This window comes from Notamacropus eugenii, chromosome X (assembly GCF_028372415.1).
Source record: "Notamacropus eugenii isolate mMacEug1 chromosome X, mMacEug1.pri_v2, whole genome shotgun sequence".
NCBI classification, from domain to species: domain Eukaryota; kingdom Metazoa; phylum Chordata; class Mammalia; order Diprotodontia; family Macropodidae; genus Notamacropus; species Notamacropus eugenii.
The window spans coordinates 23398265-23416637 of record NC_092879.1 but is presented as its reverse complement, the minus strand read 5'-3'; the positions used below and the strand labels follow the sequence as shown (position 1 = coordinate 23416637).

At 41.5% G+C, this 18373-nt stretch overlaps 1 protein-coding gene across 1 annotated transcript in view; it reads left to right on the top strand.

Annotated features, from left to right (window-relative positions):
* Positions 1-16137, top strand: part of LOC140516234 (protein bicaudal D homolog 2-like) — a 35709-nt gene extending 19572 nt beyond the window's left edge. The window contains 5 exon segments of the mRNA XM_072627281.1: positions 1532-1684; positions 5098-5520; positions 12219-13211; positions 14293-14444; positions 15589-16137. Of these exon segments, the coding sequence (XP_072483382.1) occupies positions 1532-1684; positions 5098-5520; positions 12219-13211; positions 14293-14444; positions 15589-15814 (1947 nt within the window). The 3' untranslated portion in view covers positions 15815-16137.
* Positions 16138-18373: the final 2236 nt, after the last annotated feature.

Genomic DNA, 18373 nt, shown 5'->3' with positions numbered 1-18373 from the left:
TTTATGTATAATAATATTCTGTAATATATATGGAAACACTGATTTAATTTGATGGTTGTAAAGTTCAGAATAAAAAAGGCAAAACAATAAAACAAAATGATACCAGATTGGATTTTTAAGACCCTTTCGAGCTCTAAAAATTAAGATAAAAATGAACAAAATAATAGTTTCAGATACTTAAGTAACTTCTCTAGAGAAGAGGCTGTGCTTCAGGAACTTCCAACATTTCTGGACACATTATGATATATTATAAACTATTTTTGATTACGACACTCGGGGAATGGGAGAGTTGTCACTCAACTCTGTCTTCCTTTTCCACCAGCAAGTCTGTCACATGACTTCCTCATCTGGGAATGACTGTGTTATACTTCTTTGGGTCTGTGTCCTTTAGAAAGATCCTTTTACATCATCCAGGTGATCAGATCATGTGTTTAGCTTGGATAAGCTTTGGTCCCTACCTTCATGCTTATCATCACTAACTTTCAGATTTATAACCTCTTAAAAGTTTTTTAAAATTTAAATTTGAACCACAAAAAAAGAGGATTTCCATATACATACCAGAGAACAAAGAGAATTGTACATGAAAATGTACATCTCCATTTTGTACAGTTTGATACATATATATAATTCAGTCAACTAGGTGTTTCATACGTGTATGTATATATGACATATCTATATGTACATGTATACAGGCACATATATATGTAAATAAAAAGTCATATATTTGGGGGGGGGCGCAGCTAGGTAGTGCAGTAGATAGAGCAGCAGTGCAGGAGTCAGAAAGACCTGAGTTGAAATCTCACCTCAGACACTTGACGCTCACTAGCTGTGTGTGAACTTGGGCAAGTCACTTAACCCCAACTGCCTCATCCTGGGTCATCTCCACTCATCCTGATGAATATCAGGTCACTGGATTTAGATGGCTCTGGGGGAGAAGTGAAGCTGGTGACCTGCACGGCCCTCCCTCACTCAAAACAAAGTCAAGTGCAAGTCATGTCATCATTTCTCTGATGGCATGGTCGTCTTTGGCAATGAAGGATGGACACACAGAGATATGTGTGTATATGCATAAACCTCGCTTGTTAATTGCGTGTGATATGCCAAGCCCTGTGCGTGATCAGATATGAAGAAAGGCAAAAAGAGCCCCTGCTCTTGAGGAGCTTATATTTGCTTCAAGGAGAAATCATATCAATAAATAGGTACGTACAAGATCCATATGGATAGATAGAAGGGAACCTTAGAAAAGAAGGGTCCAGCATCTGTGGGAGAACTGGGAAAGGCCTGTATTAAAAGGTGGTGAAAGACCCAAGTTATACCTTGTGGTACACCAGAACCTCAAGAAATGTTTGGTGAATGAAAAATATTTAGCATCTTCTGTCACAGCCACCATTTTTTTAAATATGTAAGTTTCTGCCTTTTGTGCATTTAGATCTAATACCTTCAGAAGCATCTTAAAGCTCTCCAGAAGATGGAAGAAGAGAAATGTTAAATCAGATTTGTCTTTTTAGTGACAAAAGTTTTTTCCCCCCAGTGGTGCCAAAGTATACAAACTGAAAAAGCCCAGTTGAAAGATGACATCAAACAATATGAGCTGAATTAATTATGTCAGCTGCAAGACATTACAGAATTGGAAGAAGAAAATCTCTTCTTACAGGAGCACATTTCCTATTTGAAGGAGACCCAGGTAAGTGAGTCTCGGATTCTATCCTCTGTAGTTACTGGAGGCTCCAAATGGACTTTAGTAATCTTGTTGATTTCTTCTTGAAACACCTGGCAGATCAAAAGGTGGAAGATTTAATAGATTTCTACTAGGGGACACCAGGGACACTAATTCAGGAGAGGGAGACAGTTGCTTACAGTCTAATTGGAGAAGAGAAAACAAAGGGCAGGTGGAAAGGGGCTGGGGGCAGTTACGTGGTGCAGTGGATTGATCACCTGGGCCTGGAGTGAGAAAGACCTTAGTTCAGTTTGGTCTGAGATACTTACTAACTGTGTGACCCTGGGCTAGTCACTTAATCCTGTTTGCCTCAGTTTCCTCATCTGTAAAATGAGCTGGAGAAGTCAATGGAAAACCACTTTTGTATCTAGCTATGCCAAGACCAGTGAGGTCAGAAAGAGCCACCTGAGATGGAAATGATTAAACAACAACAGTTCAAGGGGGTTGGGAGAGGACAGAATTACTGAGGTGTAGTGGAGCATTCCACAGAGGGAGCTGATCCTGAAGCAAAGTGAACGTGGCTGGGGTCCCTCAAGAAAAGGGCATCTGGGCCAGGGACTCACCCACCAGGATAGCAGTGACCCGTTATTATGCCACTAGATCAGAGATGGAGCTAGGCACTTATGTGTCTCATGCAAGGGTTGAGAATTGTGCCCTTGGGGATTGCTCTCTCCTAAATACTTACAGGCACCAAGGGAAAACGTGGCTTAACAGCAGAAAAATAAATCCCTCCTCACCATGGAAGATGGTATTGGAAGAGGATCACTCATTGTTCCCTGCTGTTCATCTGCCCTAGATATCCCTCCCCACCCCCATAAAAGTGGGCTCTACTGAAGAACAGCCATCTGACTTGAAGTCTTACCTAGAAATGATTTGTTGAGAAAGGATTTGGACTTTAAGATCTTTCATAGCAGGGTCATCCAGCCTCTTGGTAACCAGACATTTCTGAAACTTGACATCACTAGGCTGTCATGGGCTTCTGGTCATGGCCTTACTCAATGGGCTTTTGAGCCCCAAGTGTGGAGCAGGGGTAGTAGCTTCCCCTTTAAATCTCTCTGACTCTGAGATACTCCATATAATATTTAAAAGAAATGCCCAGTGTTTTGGGAGGGGCATTTAAAATGAGAACTCCCCAAGTACCCTGTGAACATAAGGGGCAATGTCTGAGTGTTTGGCAGGTTTTGTAGCAGCTATGATGATTTTTAGTTTTTTGTATTTTGTTTTTTTAAGAGGGGATGTGTGTGTGTGTTTCTGTGCACCCATGTGGGCGCACACAGGCAAGGGGGACACATCATGTGAAATCCTCTTCTTTAGTCCTTATTTTTAAATTTTTTAAATCAAAATTGTGTTGAATCCTGCCTTTATATGAACAATGTCCAGGCAGTCCCCTCTTCTCTATGGTCTCTTCCGCCCCAGAGTAGACAACATGTCTTGGATATTTTTTAAAGTGTCATCCAAGATACCAGAATTCTTATTAAGATCCTTTCCTGCCTTAATTAAATTCAGTGCTAATTATGTTCAGGGCATCATGGGAAGAACTATAACACTCTAAGGAAAGAAAGGAATGACCAGATTCTTCCCTGAGCCATTGTTGATGCGCTGAAATCCTGATGTGTAGCCTAGAGATGGAATTCTAAGGTTTTCTGCTAGTGCCACCTGTTTGCTATGCTCTTTGGGTACACTTTTTGGCTTTGTGTTCCCAGAATCTTGGACAGTACTTGACCCACAGAGAGGACGCACTTCATGAGTGAGTGCTTATTGAACTGGACCTATTGAGTTCCACTATGCTGCTCATTGTACCAGACTAAATGTTCCCTTAGAGCAGTTTTCTCAGAGGATTCCATTAGATCATAGGTGACAAGAGTTCCCAGATGACACCGGGAGCAAGTGTCCTGCCAGTGGTATAAGTCAGGTGGGCCAGAGCTGTCATTTAGAGGAGAGAACAATGCAGCTGTTGGCCATATATCTAGACAGGTGAAGCCAAGTAGCAGACTTCAGGAATAGACAGGTTAAGAGACTCAGCAATAGGGGATCCAGGCAAGAAGTCTGAGCAATGAGGGTTCTGAATTCAAGCAAGAATGTGGCTAATAGGAACCAGCAGCAGGAAAGGAGTTTGATACCAAGCCACAGACTTGGAGCCAGGAGCTCTCTGTAGATTTTCAGCCCAGAATCAGACCTGATCTTTGACTGGCTAGGGTAAAAACAAGGCATTTTTTTCTTTAAATATTTGTTTTAAATACTGAACCTAAAAGCAGACAAAGATTAGCATGTCTGCATACCATGTAGAATAGAAAAAGAAGATTGTACATCCAACATAGCACTACAGCTATTACTTACAGTTTCCCTTTACTTTTAAGTGTAAGATTAGTTGATCTCTTAACTTTCGAAACTATCTTGCTTGTCTTCATTTCCTTCTGTTCTCTTCTGTACATTTAAAAAATGCTTCAACGGCCCTCTTTTTCTTTCTAAAAACCCTATTGCTATCCCCTTCTCTCTTCTCCAACTTCCCCCCTCCTCCAATACTCATGCATGCGAGCACACTCACACATTCACCCCCACCGTACACACTCAAATTAAAACAGAACCCTTGTAAAATATGCATTCAAGCAAAACATTCTCACATGGGCCACCTTCAAAAATGTATATGTCTCATTCTGCACCTTATATATAATTGTCCTGGTCCTGTTTACCGCAGTGCATCAGTTCATGTAAGTCTTCCCATGGTTTTATTTTCATCATTTCATACAATGCTATGATAATATTCCATTGCACTTATATTCGTGCATTTGTTCATTTATTTTCCAAATCATAAGCTGTACATCAGACTGAGTTCCCTGAGGGCTAGGAGTTTTCGTATGTTTGATTTTTCTTTGAATCTCTCATGCTTAACATAGTGTTTGGCAGTGACTGATACTCAACTTGACTCCCTTTGTTTCCAGTTCTTTGCCATAAAAAAGAGCTACTATACATATATTTGTACATGAATCCTCCTCATTCTTTGATGTTTTTGAGTTATTGGCCAGATAGCAGTATCACTGAGTCGTAGTCACAGTCTAGTGTCTTTGGAACATGGCTCCAGATTGCTTTCTAAAATGACCAGAACAATTCACAGCTCTACCAATAAGACACTAGTGTGCCTGTAGAACACCAGGGTTGTTTTACTTTGTATTTCTGAAATTTTTAGTAATTTGGAGTATTTTGTCACACGATTGTTGAGAGCTTGGATATCTTCATTTGAGAACTATCCTTTGGTGCTTATCTGTTGGGAATGTCTCTCAACAGGGCAGTCTCTAGTATAAAGAAGGTGAGGCATAAATTCGGAGCTCATGACCTGCCCAGAATAAATAGTTATTTTAAGAAAAAGACTCTTTTCATTTCAGGTGGAGTATGAAGGCTTAAGACGTGAAGTTCAGAGGAGAAATGAAGATATTGAGCTTAGAGACAGTTGTCTGGCTGAAGTCACTTGACAGAAGGAGATCTCTGACCATCATCTAGAGGAGGCCTTGGAAACTCTCCAGAGTGAACGAGAACAAAAAAATGAGCAGCGCAGGGTGCTATCTCAGTACAGCAATACCTATGATTTCTTAGGGACTCCTCCGACAGATTTTGATGGCCTGAATCATTGTAGTGATGAGGACCTGGGCTTTGGCTACAACAATCAAGTCTTCAGAAACCCCAGAGAAAACACGATGTCCACACCTCAAAACAGCAACAGTTCCAGGCCCCCACTGGGCTTAGTGCGTGATCTTTCGAGTGAGCTCACTTTATCAGAGATTCAGAAACTGAACCAGTGGCTTCTGCAGGTAAGAGGGCTCTTTTCTCTGTGTTTGTCAGCTAGGCAGCATGAATATCTAAATGTACATGAGCCTCTTAGGAGAGTTTAGCACTGCAATGCAAGGTGGCAAAATTCTTCTGAGAAGTACTCAGCTGGCTTTCTTTTGCTGAGCTGTGTATAGATTTCCTTCAGTGGAACAAATAAACAAACCCAATGGCCTTAGGGTACCTTTGTCTCCAGGGTTTTCAAAGAGGAGAATAGGTGAGGAGTGCTAGTAGGGCTCAGCAGTGGCAGACGCGCTTCTGCAGATATGATGAAAGGGGACTAGGATGTGGAAAGTCAAAGGCATTTTCTCCAGAAATGATTTTTCCTGAAAAAAAAATGCAGACATTTGGAGCACGTCTTTAAATAAGCCAATGAGAAAAGACCTTCGAGGTGATCAAGGAATTGGAACCTCACCTCTCTGAGAGTTGTTGCAGAAACAAGATGCCCTCAATTTTACTCTCCTGACATTTGGAAAGTCATATGATAAATGCTTAGCCATTGGACAACTCAGGCATTTTTCTTGAGAGAGATTTATGTGAAACATCTTGTTTCCTATACTTCCGAGGGTATTTTGACCTCTCACCCATTCTCTAAATAGCTTTGAGAAGTTAGTGATTGGTAAGAGTTGCTCAGCTTTTCAAGTTCAGGAAATCAGGTTTAGGATGAATTGGAAACTGCCTATCTGTGAGCCTTATCCACTTGAAAACTTACATGGCAATAGTAAATATTTGTTGAACTGAGTTGACCTGATTAGGAATATTCTGGGCTGAACAGTTTTTGCTAAATCAAACTGAAATTGGTGTGGTCCATGACAATAAATGAAATGTATCCCATCATAACATCATTAGATAACTAACTAGCTTGCTAGACAAAAGAGAGGGCATTTATTGAACCTCTACTATGTGCCAGACACTGTACAGAGTTCTAGGGATACAAATACAAGAAAACAAGACAGCATGGGCCTTCCTGGAATTTACTTTCCAGTGGGGGGAAGACATTGCCACAAAAGGATAGCGGATCACCTTAGCATACCTGCTCTAAAAGGGCTAGATTAAAGTGAGGAGAATTTGGGATCTTAAATAGACTGGATAAAGAGGCAGGCACTAGAGAAGGCAAGATGGTACAGTAGCCCTGTTTCTGGAGTCACAGGCTCCCTGGGTGGACTTGGGTTCAAATAATGCCTCCAGCACTTACGATCTGGGTGACTCAATAAGAGAAAATCTAGTTATGACCAGGTAGTCTCTGAGTCTTTTCTGCCTCTAGATCTTGGAGCCTTTGAATTTGTCCCTTTACAGAAACAGGCCTCTTGTCCCTTGCCTGTTGCTGGTAGCATCTGAATTAGCCACCTCTTGAAAGCATCTGAAAAAGCACTTTCTCAGAAAATGGTGTCCCTACCATCCCATCATGGGAAAGGCTTTTTGCTAATGAGAATGGGACCATAACGTGCCTTTGCTTCTATCCTGCTGTTTTGTTATGGCTGCTGACATATCATTTAACGGTGAGTGAGTCCCCTCTTTTTTTTAGGAGGATTATTTGTTAAAAGAATATTTGCCTCTGGAAAGTTACTTGTTCCACTCTACATCTTTTCCAGTTTTGTGGTAGAAAAAATGTTCTTCTGCAGCACAGATAATGACTCCCTACCAAGCCCTTCTTGGAGCCAGAGTCCTGCAATGGAGGCTGAAGGTGCTCTTCTAGGGCCACCCAGGGAAGGGCCCATGTGAACAGGCCTCTTAGTGCTGAGGAACTAAGGTCAAGTTGACTCAGGTCCATGCTAGCTGGCACAATTGCATTTAACCACATGTTTCTTCTGCTGTAGCAGGGCATTGCTGAGACTTTGAAGTCAAAAAACAGTGAGTACAAACCCATTGTGTGCTAGACACTGGGGATCCAAAGACGGAAGGGAGACAGCCATCCTGCCTTCAAGGACTTCTCTTCCACAGGTTGGAGACACAAATATAGGATATGTACACAAACCAAGTGATTTGGGGATATGGGAGTGGCTGACAACCACTTGGGATCGTGGGAACTGAGCCTTTGAAGAGATCCCTCTAGAAGTGTCAAGAGGCAACTTTGGGAAGGTGGGAAAAGAGAGAACATTTTGGGTCTGGGAAAAAGCCAAAAGCCAAACAAACCCAAAAATATAAAAAAACCACTGAGAGGTGAAAGAGAAAATATAGGGGATTGAAGAAGAGCCAATATGGAAGTATCCTAGAGGCAGTGGGGGGGTGCTATTAATCAACCTGGAAAGGTGGGCTACAACTAAGCTGGGGAAGCACTTTCAATGGGACAGCAGTTTGTATTTCGTCCTTTACGCACCAGAGAGTCACAGGGGGTTCGTGAGCAGGGGAGTGACATGGGCAGATCTATCCTTCAGGAATATCAGTTGAAGGGGACTGGAGAAAGGAGAAGTTGGAAAGATGGCTTACTTACTAAGTGCCAGGCACTGTGCCAAGTGTTTGGGGATGCAAATATAAGCCCTGAAGGAATTCCTTCTAATGGGGGAACATAACACATAGAGGATGGGGCTAGGTATGCACAAGGCAGCACGGGATGGAGATGGTCAAAAAGTGATATGGAGACTGGATTCCTGGCAAAGTAAAGCTCCAGCTCATATGTCAGAGCCAGGGGATTCAGGCGGGACACATGGTTCTGTAACTGGGGAGAGACCAATGAGGAGACCACTGCAGTAACACAGGCAGAAGATGATGACTGGGGTGTTTGGGAAGGCAGTGGAGGAAGGAGGAAAATGACTTTGACGACAAGGCACAGCTGGCCACAGCCAGTAGTCTGGTCAGCCAGGAAAGCTTCCACTCAACAGTTGCTCAGGCAGCCTCCCTAGGGTCTGGATAGACAAAGGCCAGATTCTGAGGATTCAGGCTACAGGAGTAAACTTTAGAGAAAGAGTCCTAGACCCTCCTGATTGAGCACGGAGGTGGGAGGGTGACTGGCATTCAAGCAAGGGCTCCCAGAGCAAGAAATGAAGCTGGGGATTTAGGAGCTGGTTTCTGTAGTTGTAGGAACCTTTGGTTCTTACAGCAATTGAAGTCCCAAAGAGTTTACTTTAGACTTGGGCTATCTGGTAGGGACCAATCCTGTGTATAGGTGGACATCATTCATTATGAAAAGGAAAAAAAGAGGCAAAATGGGAAGTCAAGGTAATGGGGCAAGATGCCACGGTGATCAGATCCTCCTATTGCTTTGGCAGGGTACTTTGGCCAATGAAATGTGCCCCAGTGGAGCAGCATATCTTACTGGGCACTCACTGACCAGTTTTATGAATGAGTTGAGAACCTTGAGCAGTCACAGCTGCTCTGCTCAAGGATCCAAGCCCTGAGAGCCCTTCCAAGGTGGAAGTTTGCCATAGCATTGCCTACATAGCTGACTGCAGGCTGGCCCTCATTCTCTCTTAAGAGAGAATACTTCTGTCCTGGAGGCCATGATGAGTTGTGAACTTTATCATTTCTCTCATTTCCTTCTTCCAGATTTGGAGAAACAAAAGTCACTTGCAATTTTTCTTGAACTTCTTTGCCATATACTAAGCTGAGAAGGCCTCCTATGTCGCCTACTTGAGTGTTTAAAAGGTTTCTGTTCTTTGGGAGGAAATTCACCTTTAGAATGGAATCAAGTATTTCTTTTGCTGTCTTTGTTAAGCACAGAAGAGCAGTGTAGTCTCTCCAAGTCTAGGAATTAATTTCCAACTGTTATTAAGTGATGTTCAGGGTATATGGCAACAAAGCCTTCCATTTAAGCATTTGTTTCTTTTCTGTCACCGTTATGCATGAAGTTCTCCATCTCTGGTCAGGCTTTCACAATTGAGGTCATTCATACTCACAGTACCTGGTGGCAGTAGTGCCCTCAGAAATCACCTCCTGTAGTTGTTTTTAGAAAAGGGATATGTATATATAAATATACATAAATATGTGTACATATGTGTGTATGTACTCACATATCCACCTTTACACACACAATACATATATACAAACACTCATATGTATACAATACACACATATGCACAGATACATACACACATATGTATGTGTACATGTACAGACATACATATATACACACCTACATAGGAACATGACCATCTCCTCCTTCCTGATGTTCTGGGAAGTTTAGCAAAGGGAAGGGAGGAGAGATCCTGGATTTTAACATGCTTCAGCAACTTACTGGTCACTTGTTTTGAATACTTTGTACTTTTAGATCAGGAAATGACTAAAAATATTCTCAAAATGCCACATTCTGGGGCTCAGGGATGACTAACACCATTTTAAAATGAAGCCTGGATTCATCACCCTCCCCAAAAGCAGTTTCTGTCCTATTCCTCCATTACTTATGGTAGACTGAAACTTTGGAATTTGCTTCTGGACAGTATTGGTACAATTGCTTTCTGTTTGGTATGGCAACTAAATCAGTTCAATCAAAGGAATTGCTAAGACAACCTAGTATATTTGTAGTCCTAAATGAGGGAGAGGTTTGAAATTTAGGTAATTATTAGAGGACTCTATAGTAAATCTTGATTATTCTTCTACTGTATGCAGAACACCTGCTAGGCACTAGGTAGAGAGTAGAGAAGATAGCTCTTTGGGGTCAGGAACTCTTACATTCTAGTATCGATGGTAAGACATCTGTATGAACAGCTGTACTATCCCATGTGATATGGGGACTGTATCAAAGACCTATAAAGCCTAGGGCTACATGAGACTTGTCGAACAAGGTCCTTACCAAGCAGGGGAACAGGGAAGTCTTCCTAGAGAAGGTTACATTTTAAGGGAATATCAAAGGAATTCTGTGGACAAACAGGAGGGAGACCATGCCAGGGGGGAGACACAGGAGTCCATATCAGGGCCAGGAGAGAGTCATGTAGTCTGACGGGAGCACAGAGTGTTTGAATGTAAGTCCCAACAGAGCAGTCCAGAAGAGGGTTGGGGTGGCAGGACATGGGGGACAATGACAGCTGGAAAAGGGGCCTTTTTGTTCACTCTTCCCTCTCTGCAAATCATCCTTTCTGAAAGGCCTGAGATAATGTTCTTAAGTCACAGACAGGTCTGGCCATCTTACTTGATCAAGAACCTATAGGGGCCTCTTAGTGCCTTGAGGATAAAGACAAACTTTGTGGGTTGGCATTTAAGGCTTTCCCTATGTCCACAAAGTTCCACTAAACCCTTATCTAACAGTATTCCCCATCTTGTCATCTGTATGCCAACTAGACTGTACCAGCAGGTATTCCTACATTCATCACTTGGACCCCAGTCCCAGGAAGATTGACCTGATTTTCCCCAGTAGTTAAGGTTCTCTTTGAAAAGTTTCCAAGATCAGTTTGCAAGAAATGTCCCTCAGTCCCATTACCAGTACTGGAACTTACTGATCAGGATATAAGTGGCAGCCGCTCAGCAGGACCCAAAGTCAGCGAGGGTAGGGCCTGCTTTCATGTTCATCTGTATACCCACAGTGCCCAGGAAGATTTTATTTTCAGTTTTGCTTTATTTTGTTTTACTTCCTTTTTTCCTTTTCTTTTTCTTCTACTTTCCTTTCATTTCTTTTACTTTCCCTTTCTTTCCCATTCCTTGCTTCTCTTCCCTTCCTTTCATTTTCTTTTCTCTTTTTTTTTCTTTTTCTTTTTGAACTGAGGAGTAACAGCACCAGATCTGTGCATTTGAAATATTCTTTTGGCCTGAGAATCAGAGAAGAGAGTTGGAAGCAAGCTATAGTCTGGGTAACTAATAAGGAGACCCTGAATTATTAACAGGATTACTTGGGGAATGGAGAACATAGTAGACAGAGGCAGGAGATTTTTGGAAGTGGAATCAGCAGGAACTGGCAACTGACTGGCTAGGAAAAGACACTAAGACAGGAATGTGCAAAGTTGACCCCAAGATTACCACCTGGGAGGTTGTGTGTGAATGGTGCTACCACCAACAGAAACTGTGAATTCAGGAAGAGTAGATGCTTTTTTCCCCATCCATGGAATCACAGGATTTCAGAATTTAAAAGATATCTCTAATCCAGTTAGTCTAATCCATATCCCCCAAAGGATCCCCAATGCAGCATGCCTAAAAAGAGGTCTCTCATCCTTTGCTTAAGACCTCCATGGAGGGAACCTGTCACCTCTCAGGGAAGCCAGTTATACTTTGGGAAAACTGTCTGCCTTTCCCTGACATTGAGCCTCTTTCCAACTTCTCACTATTATTGTTCCTCTGGGACCAAATAATAGAGCAAGTACTCTTCTATATCAAAGCTCTTCAAATACCTGAAGGTGGCCATTCTGTTCTACCTCACCCAAGTCTTTTTTACTTCTCATTTCCTTCAACCATTCCTCACTCAGCATGAACTCAAGTTCCTTCACTATCCTGATTGCCCTCTGCATGTTGCCTAGCTTCCTTACTCTGTGGTGTAAAGGCCACAAAAGTTTCTCCCCTCCCCCTGGATTCAGTCTTAATCTTGAGTCAAACAGAGTACCCTTCCCCTTCCGCCCTCTCCTTGATACCTTTTTCTAAACACACAATGAGGATAAACTCTAGAATCTCAGAGATTGAACTAGATGACCCCTAACACACTTTGAATCATTTTTTCTTGAATAAGTCCACTCTACCATGTATCAAATCGGTGGTCATTCAGTTGAAGGCCAATATTAAATGGAAATTTAATTCCCGTTTGAATTTCTTTCCTTTGCACCCACAGATTGATCATGAAAAGTCATCGCTATTAAGAAGTATAAAAGAGTTGCAGACACAGCTTGATAGCACGAAGAAGGCGCTGTCCGAACAGCAAGCTCCAAATAACTACCTTCTTGAGCAAATGCAGACTCTAAACAAACGGTACAACACTAACAAAGGGGGTTTGCTCTTTGGAAAAGATGGAGACAAGAGTGGTGTCAGTGAACTCCGTAGCCTGGAACATAAGTGTGCTGCGTGAAACTGTTCGCAAGTTGTGAGGCTGAAGACGGAACTTCAGGAGCTACATCAGAAATACCAGGATTTTGAAGCCAAGTACAAGCAGGACACAGAGGCCTGGAAAGAAGAGTCTCAAAACCTGCCAGAACACATAAGATTCTGGGCTGAATCAGGTAAGCAGAAGCAAGAGATCATTATTAACCTAGAGAAGGAGCTTCAGGCTTCGAGGAAATGGTCCTCAGAATTTCAGAGCAAACTGAGCCTCACCCAGGAGGAGCTGCAGGTGATTGCTGAAGATCTGGCCAACGTGTATCACCAGGTGTGTGTCTGCAACAACCTGTTACCTGATCGTGGTCTGTTGGATGGCTATAAAGATGGCCAAGAGACCCCTGACCATACCTGCAAAAGGCATGCCAGTGATGTTGTGGCCAATGCACGTATGTGCAGAAGCCAGTCTAATGATGTCTTTGTGAAAGTCTTGTTTAGCCCTGAGCAAAGCAGCAGCCAGGCTGTTGGTGATTCTCCATGTGAGTCTGATGGAGAAGAGGAAGACAAGGAACCTGAGAATCTTTCCAATCAAATTTGCATCACTGGAAGTCAGGTGAAGCAATTCCAGACAGCCCTGGCGATCTCAGTGGGCAACAAGTCCCTTGAAACCATGTCAACAGAGTTGAAGGATAAAAATGCTCTTGTTGATGAAATAGTGGAACTGAAGTCGTTGTTGAACACATACAGAGAGCAAATAGTAACTCTGAGGAGTGTTTTGAAGGCCAACAAGCAGGTAAGCTTCAAAGATATGTCACATTTGCCTCTGGAGCAGAGGCAGAAAGAGACGCTATGAATAGCAGATTTAAGAACTCGAAGATGATTTGTTGTCAGGTAGGGAAAACCAGGGATCCAAAAGAACATTTTCTTTCTTTTTCTTTGGGAAGTTAACATCATTCAACATGGTAACTTAGAAAGATAGAAGGAATAGTTGATTTTTTTCCCTATTTTTACTGATTTAAGGTGTTGTTATTCCAACAAAGTACAAAATCCCTTGTCAATGGCTATGTGCAAGTTATTATTTGTCATACCCAAGGCTCATAGTGAAGGGAATTTAAGGATCTTGTGGCCTAGGCCCCTGGGTAGGTTCATCTTACAGTTTGGATTAAAATTAACAAGTATAATTCTCCCTTCCACATCTTGACTTTTCCCATTAATATTTTGCTATGTCAAGAGTTGGCATAAGAAATTTAATGGGAATTTGTGGGTAGTATTGTAGTATCCGCAGATGACACATGAAGTCTAGCAGATGACACCAAAGAACTTTAGGACCTCAGAAATGCATAAAATATATGTAGAATATTATATAACATCAACGTATTTTAATGATTTATTACTGTAATGATTCAGAATTTTTCTCTGGTACACAGGGAAAGCCAAAAATTTTTATGTGGATTGTCCAAGATCTCGGGGCACCATACTCCTAATCCCCTTGATATGGGAAGAGTCATTAAATAGCATAATGTAAAGCATGTTGAGAAGTTGGTTTACGTGGTTGGTAAAACCAAATCAGTAAGCATTTATTAAGAATTCACTATGTGCCTTGCCCTGTGCTAAGCTCTAGGGACATAAAAATAAATACCAAATAAAAAAAACAAAAATATGATCCTTGCCTTCCTGTTACTTACATAGTTTGGAATAGCCAACACAGGAACAACTGTGTCTGTGCAAGATAGGGAAAGAGCAGATTGGACTATCAGAGGAAATGTATTAGTATTGAGGGAAGCAGGGGAGCAAATTGAACCTCTGGAGGAAGTCTTGGCAAATTCTCCATTGCAGCTTGCCAGTATACCCATATTCTTTTCTTTCTCCTCTAGGCTGCTGAAGGTGCCCTTTCCTATATGAAACGCAAATATGAAGATGAGAAGCTTGTGGTGGCAGAAACCACGCATAAATTCAGGCATGAGCTGGAAGTTATGAAACAAGATACTGTGCCGTTTTCCTCCCTTTGGGTGGTGGTTGCCAGCAGGCAGGTTTCAGTTCTGTCTCTTCTCTGTTTCTAAACCCCCCCTCCCCAACACTCTGGTGAACTCATTTGCTGGTTGTGAGGAACCACAAAGCTTGCGCCAAGGGAGAGATTTCCAGTCCTTAGTTGCCCTAATGTGGGCACCTGCCCCAAAATAATCTTTGCACATTTAATTATATGTGTGACAAAGGGAGGAAGGAGAGACCTTGTAACTTTTCTTCCCAGAGAAGACAATGCATGCATAGAGCTGTTTCTACTCATATTGTCTGTACATACCTAGTCTAAATGTGAGACACTGTGTGAAAGAACCACCAAGTTGGAATACGGTTCTGACTTTGGAAGTAACATTCTGCGTGATAGTGGACAGATCAATTGGCTTAGTTCCCTTTTTGTTGCTTAACTGTCCTGTCCTCTTAGGACAGTGTGCTACAGTGTTGATGGCTTCCTTGTAAGCCACCTTCAACAGGAGGTGTATTCGTATGAAGACTCAATACTAAAGCATTAAGAGAATCTATCAAGAAAGTGACACTGGTAACCATGGTCTTTGATCTTGCCTAGGAGGTTTCTTAGTACCAAAGCTATGTTTGACTCACTTCCTTCATGAAGCAGGATTTTTTTCCAGTGAGAAGGAGTAGCAAAGAACAGTGGGCCTAGGGTTTAGCCAGGTTTGCACCCTGGTTTGCAACCTGGTTCATGCTTACTAGATTTGGGATCTTAAGTGAGTCACATCCCTTTTGTGAGGTTTCCTTCATTTGAAAAATGGAAGTAACAATCCTTGATTATCCAACTCAGTGCTGTGAGAAAAGAGCTTTGCAAACTTTAGAACACTGTGGAGAAAGGAGCTGTTATTAATTTATTTACTAACTGGAAGAGTTCCTTAAGAGGGGAGTCTCCAGCCTTTTAGATCAAGGGATTGATTCCCTCCCACATTGAGGTTGTAAGGGGTGAAGAACTGTGTTCTTCACAAGGACAAGGAAACAACATGGCAGCCACTAGCCTATGAGGGATCCAGTTGGTCCTTGAAGATAAATAGGTTGAGTGGGATTGCCTGCTTGGGGCCCCATGCCTGAAGGGAGACCAAGATGTTAAAGTATGGTAAAGTGATGGGTTGAAGTTGCTGATCTGCCTTTCTACTCTTCTTTGGCAGGTATGAGGGGTATGCTTTGCAGCTTGGTGAAATACAGCAACAGCTTGCTGCTAAAGAAGAGGAAAAGAAGAACTTGAAGTCTTTGCTGAGCCTAGCAATTCAGCAGAAACGGGCACTGACCCAGCGCTTGGAGGCACTGGAATCACAGTCCACTGTGCCAATGAACAGTCGGGCAAAGCTTGTTTCCGACCCTAAAGGGAGACCTTTCAAAAGTAACAGGGTATGACATGTTTGCTCAAGTATGCAGCTAGGACGTTTGGGGGTAGGGTGCTTCCACACAGTAAGGATTGTGGCTGAGGCTAGCTGGCCAACTTTTCATTGAGTATATTTATCCCCAAATCTCTAAGGGGCCTCCCTGGATGAGATTCTCCTCATAAGTATGTTTTCAGTCCTTGACTCAACAGCTCGTGCCTAATCAAGCTGATGGTGTGTGTCTACCTCCCAGCTCCATAGTTCTTTACTCATCTTACTTAGCCAAATAATTGACTTTTCAAGAATTGTCTGAGTTGGCTGCTGAATCATACAATCTTGCTAGGAAATTATTTTCATTGTGATATAACCTTGTCCTAATAAATCTCTCCACTGTCAGAGAAAAATGTGGCAGTGTGCCTCCCTTATTTCTCAAAATAAGACAGTTTAGAATTTTATATACTAAGATATTGAAAATATTCCGTCACAGCTGCTTGCTTAATTTTAATTGCTATGTATTTATGTTGTTTTTCGTAATAACGCGAGAACTTATTAAAAAGAAATCCCAATGGTGGTTTTCTAAGGCAAAATGCCTTGCACACTCAGAGAAAGAAATATGGAAGTCATTCGCAGAATGTAGCAGATCATGTTTGTGTGTGTGTGTTTTTGTGTATCAAGTTTCGATTTGTTATATGATTTCTTCCATTTATTTTAGTTTGACTACATAGCATGACTATAGTGAAAACGTACTCAATAGGAAAGTATATGTAGAATCTATACAGAATTGTATGCTGTCGTGGGGAGAGAGGGGGGTAGTGGGGGGCAGGCGTGGGGGGGATAAAATCTTAATTTTATGGCAGTGATTGTAAAACATTAAAAAATAATAATAATTAAATTAAAAAAGAAACAAAAACAAAACAAAACAAAGAAACAGAATTAGGAATTCTGCTTCCCAGTATTACCTGCAAAGACAAAAACTCCGACCTTTCAGGGGAGAGTTCTCTGAGTGTTCAGAAAGCTGATGTTGTGAGTTTTGTGGAAAGGGGGGAGGATTAAGCCATGGGGGGAGTGGGGAACAAGCTGCATTTGAAAGAGTATCAGAGGTCCCTGCCCTTCTGATCTACATGTGAGACACATTGAGTCTATTCCAGAAGAGTCAGTCAATAAATATTAAATATTTCATCTGATTGAGTTCAAGGAGGGAACAACAAACTCAGTTAAGTATAGAAATACAACTAGCTCTGTATGCCATAGGAGGGGAAGGGGGAAAGAAAAGGGAGGGAGGGATAAAATGGAGGGAAGAAATAGTAAGGGGAAAAGGGATTAAAGGGGAGGGGAGCTGAAAGAAGGGAGGGAAAATGGAGGGAGGCAGTGGTCAAAAATTAAAACTTCTGTGGAGGGGAAGGGAGAAGAGAGAAGTGAAAGCATAAATGGGAAAGGCGATGGAGGGAAAGACACAGATGGTAATCATAACTATAAATGTGAATGGGATGAACTCTCCCATAAAAGGGAGATGGATAGAAGAATGGATTAAAAACCGTAATCCAACAATATGTTGTTTACAAGAAACACATTTGAAATGGGGACATTTACCTATGCTTAACGGGGTAAAGGTAAAAGTTTGGTCCACAATACATAGTATTTCAGCTGATGTAATAAAAGCAGGGGCAATATCCTAATCTCAGAAAAAACAGAAATGGATCCAATCACAAGAAATAAGGAAGGAAACTACATCCTGCTAAAAGGCACCATACACAATGAAGCAATTTCATTACTAAATATATATGCTCCAAGTGGTATAGCATCCAAATTCTTAGAGGAGAAGTAAAGGGACTTACAGGAAGAAATAGACAGCAAAACTGTACAAATGGGGGACCTCAACGTTCCCTTATCTGAACTTGATAAATCTAACCTGAAACAAGAAAGAAATTATGGACATGAATTAAATTCTGGGTAAGGTAGATATGATGGATCTCTGGAGAAAATTGAATGGAAATAGAAAGAATTATATCTTTTTCTCAGTGGTACATGGAACATATACAAAAATTGACCATGTACTAGGCCAGGAAAACCTCTCAATCCAGTATAGAATATCAGAGATAGTCAATGCATTCTTCTCAGATCATAATGCAATAAAAATTGCATGTAATCAAAGGCCATGGAAATATAAATCAAAAATTAATTGGAAGCTAAACAATCTAATCCTGAAAAAAGAGTGGGTCAAACTACAAATCACAGAAACACTCAACAACTTCATTCAAGAAAATGACAATAATGAGACAACCTACCCAATCTTATGAAATACTGCAAAAGTAGTTCTTAGGAGAAGTTTTATGTCTTTGATGCCTACATGAATAAAACAGAGAAAGAGGAGATCAATGAATTGAGAGTGCAGCTGAAAAAGCTCAAAAAAGATTAAATTGAAAATCCTCAAGTAAATACCAAATTAGAAGTACTGAAATCCAAAGGAGAGATTAAAAATATTGAAAGTAAGAAAACTATTGCACTAATAAATAAAAACTGAAAGTTGGTTTTATGAAAAAACCAATAAAATTGATAAACCTTTGGTCAATTTGATTTAAGAAAAGAAGAAAAC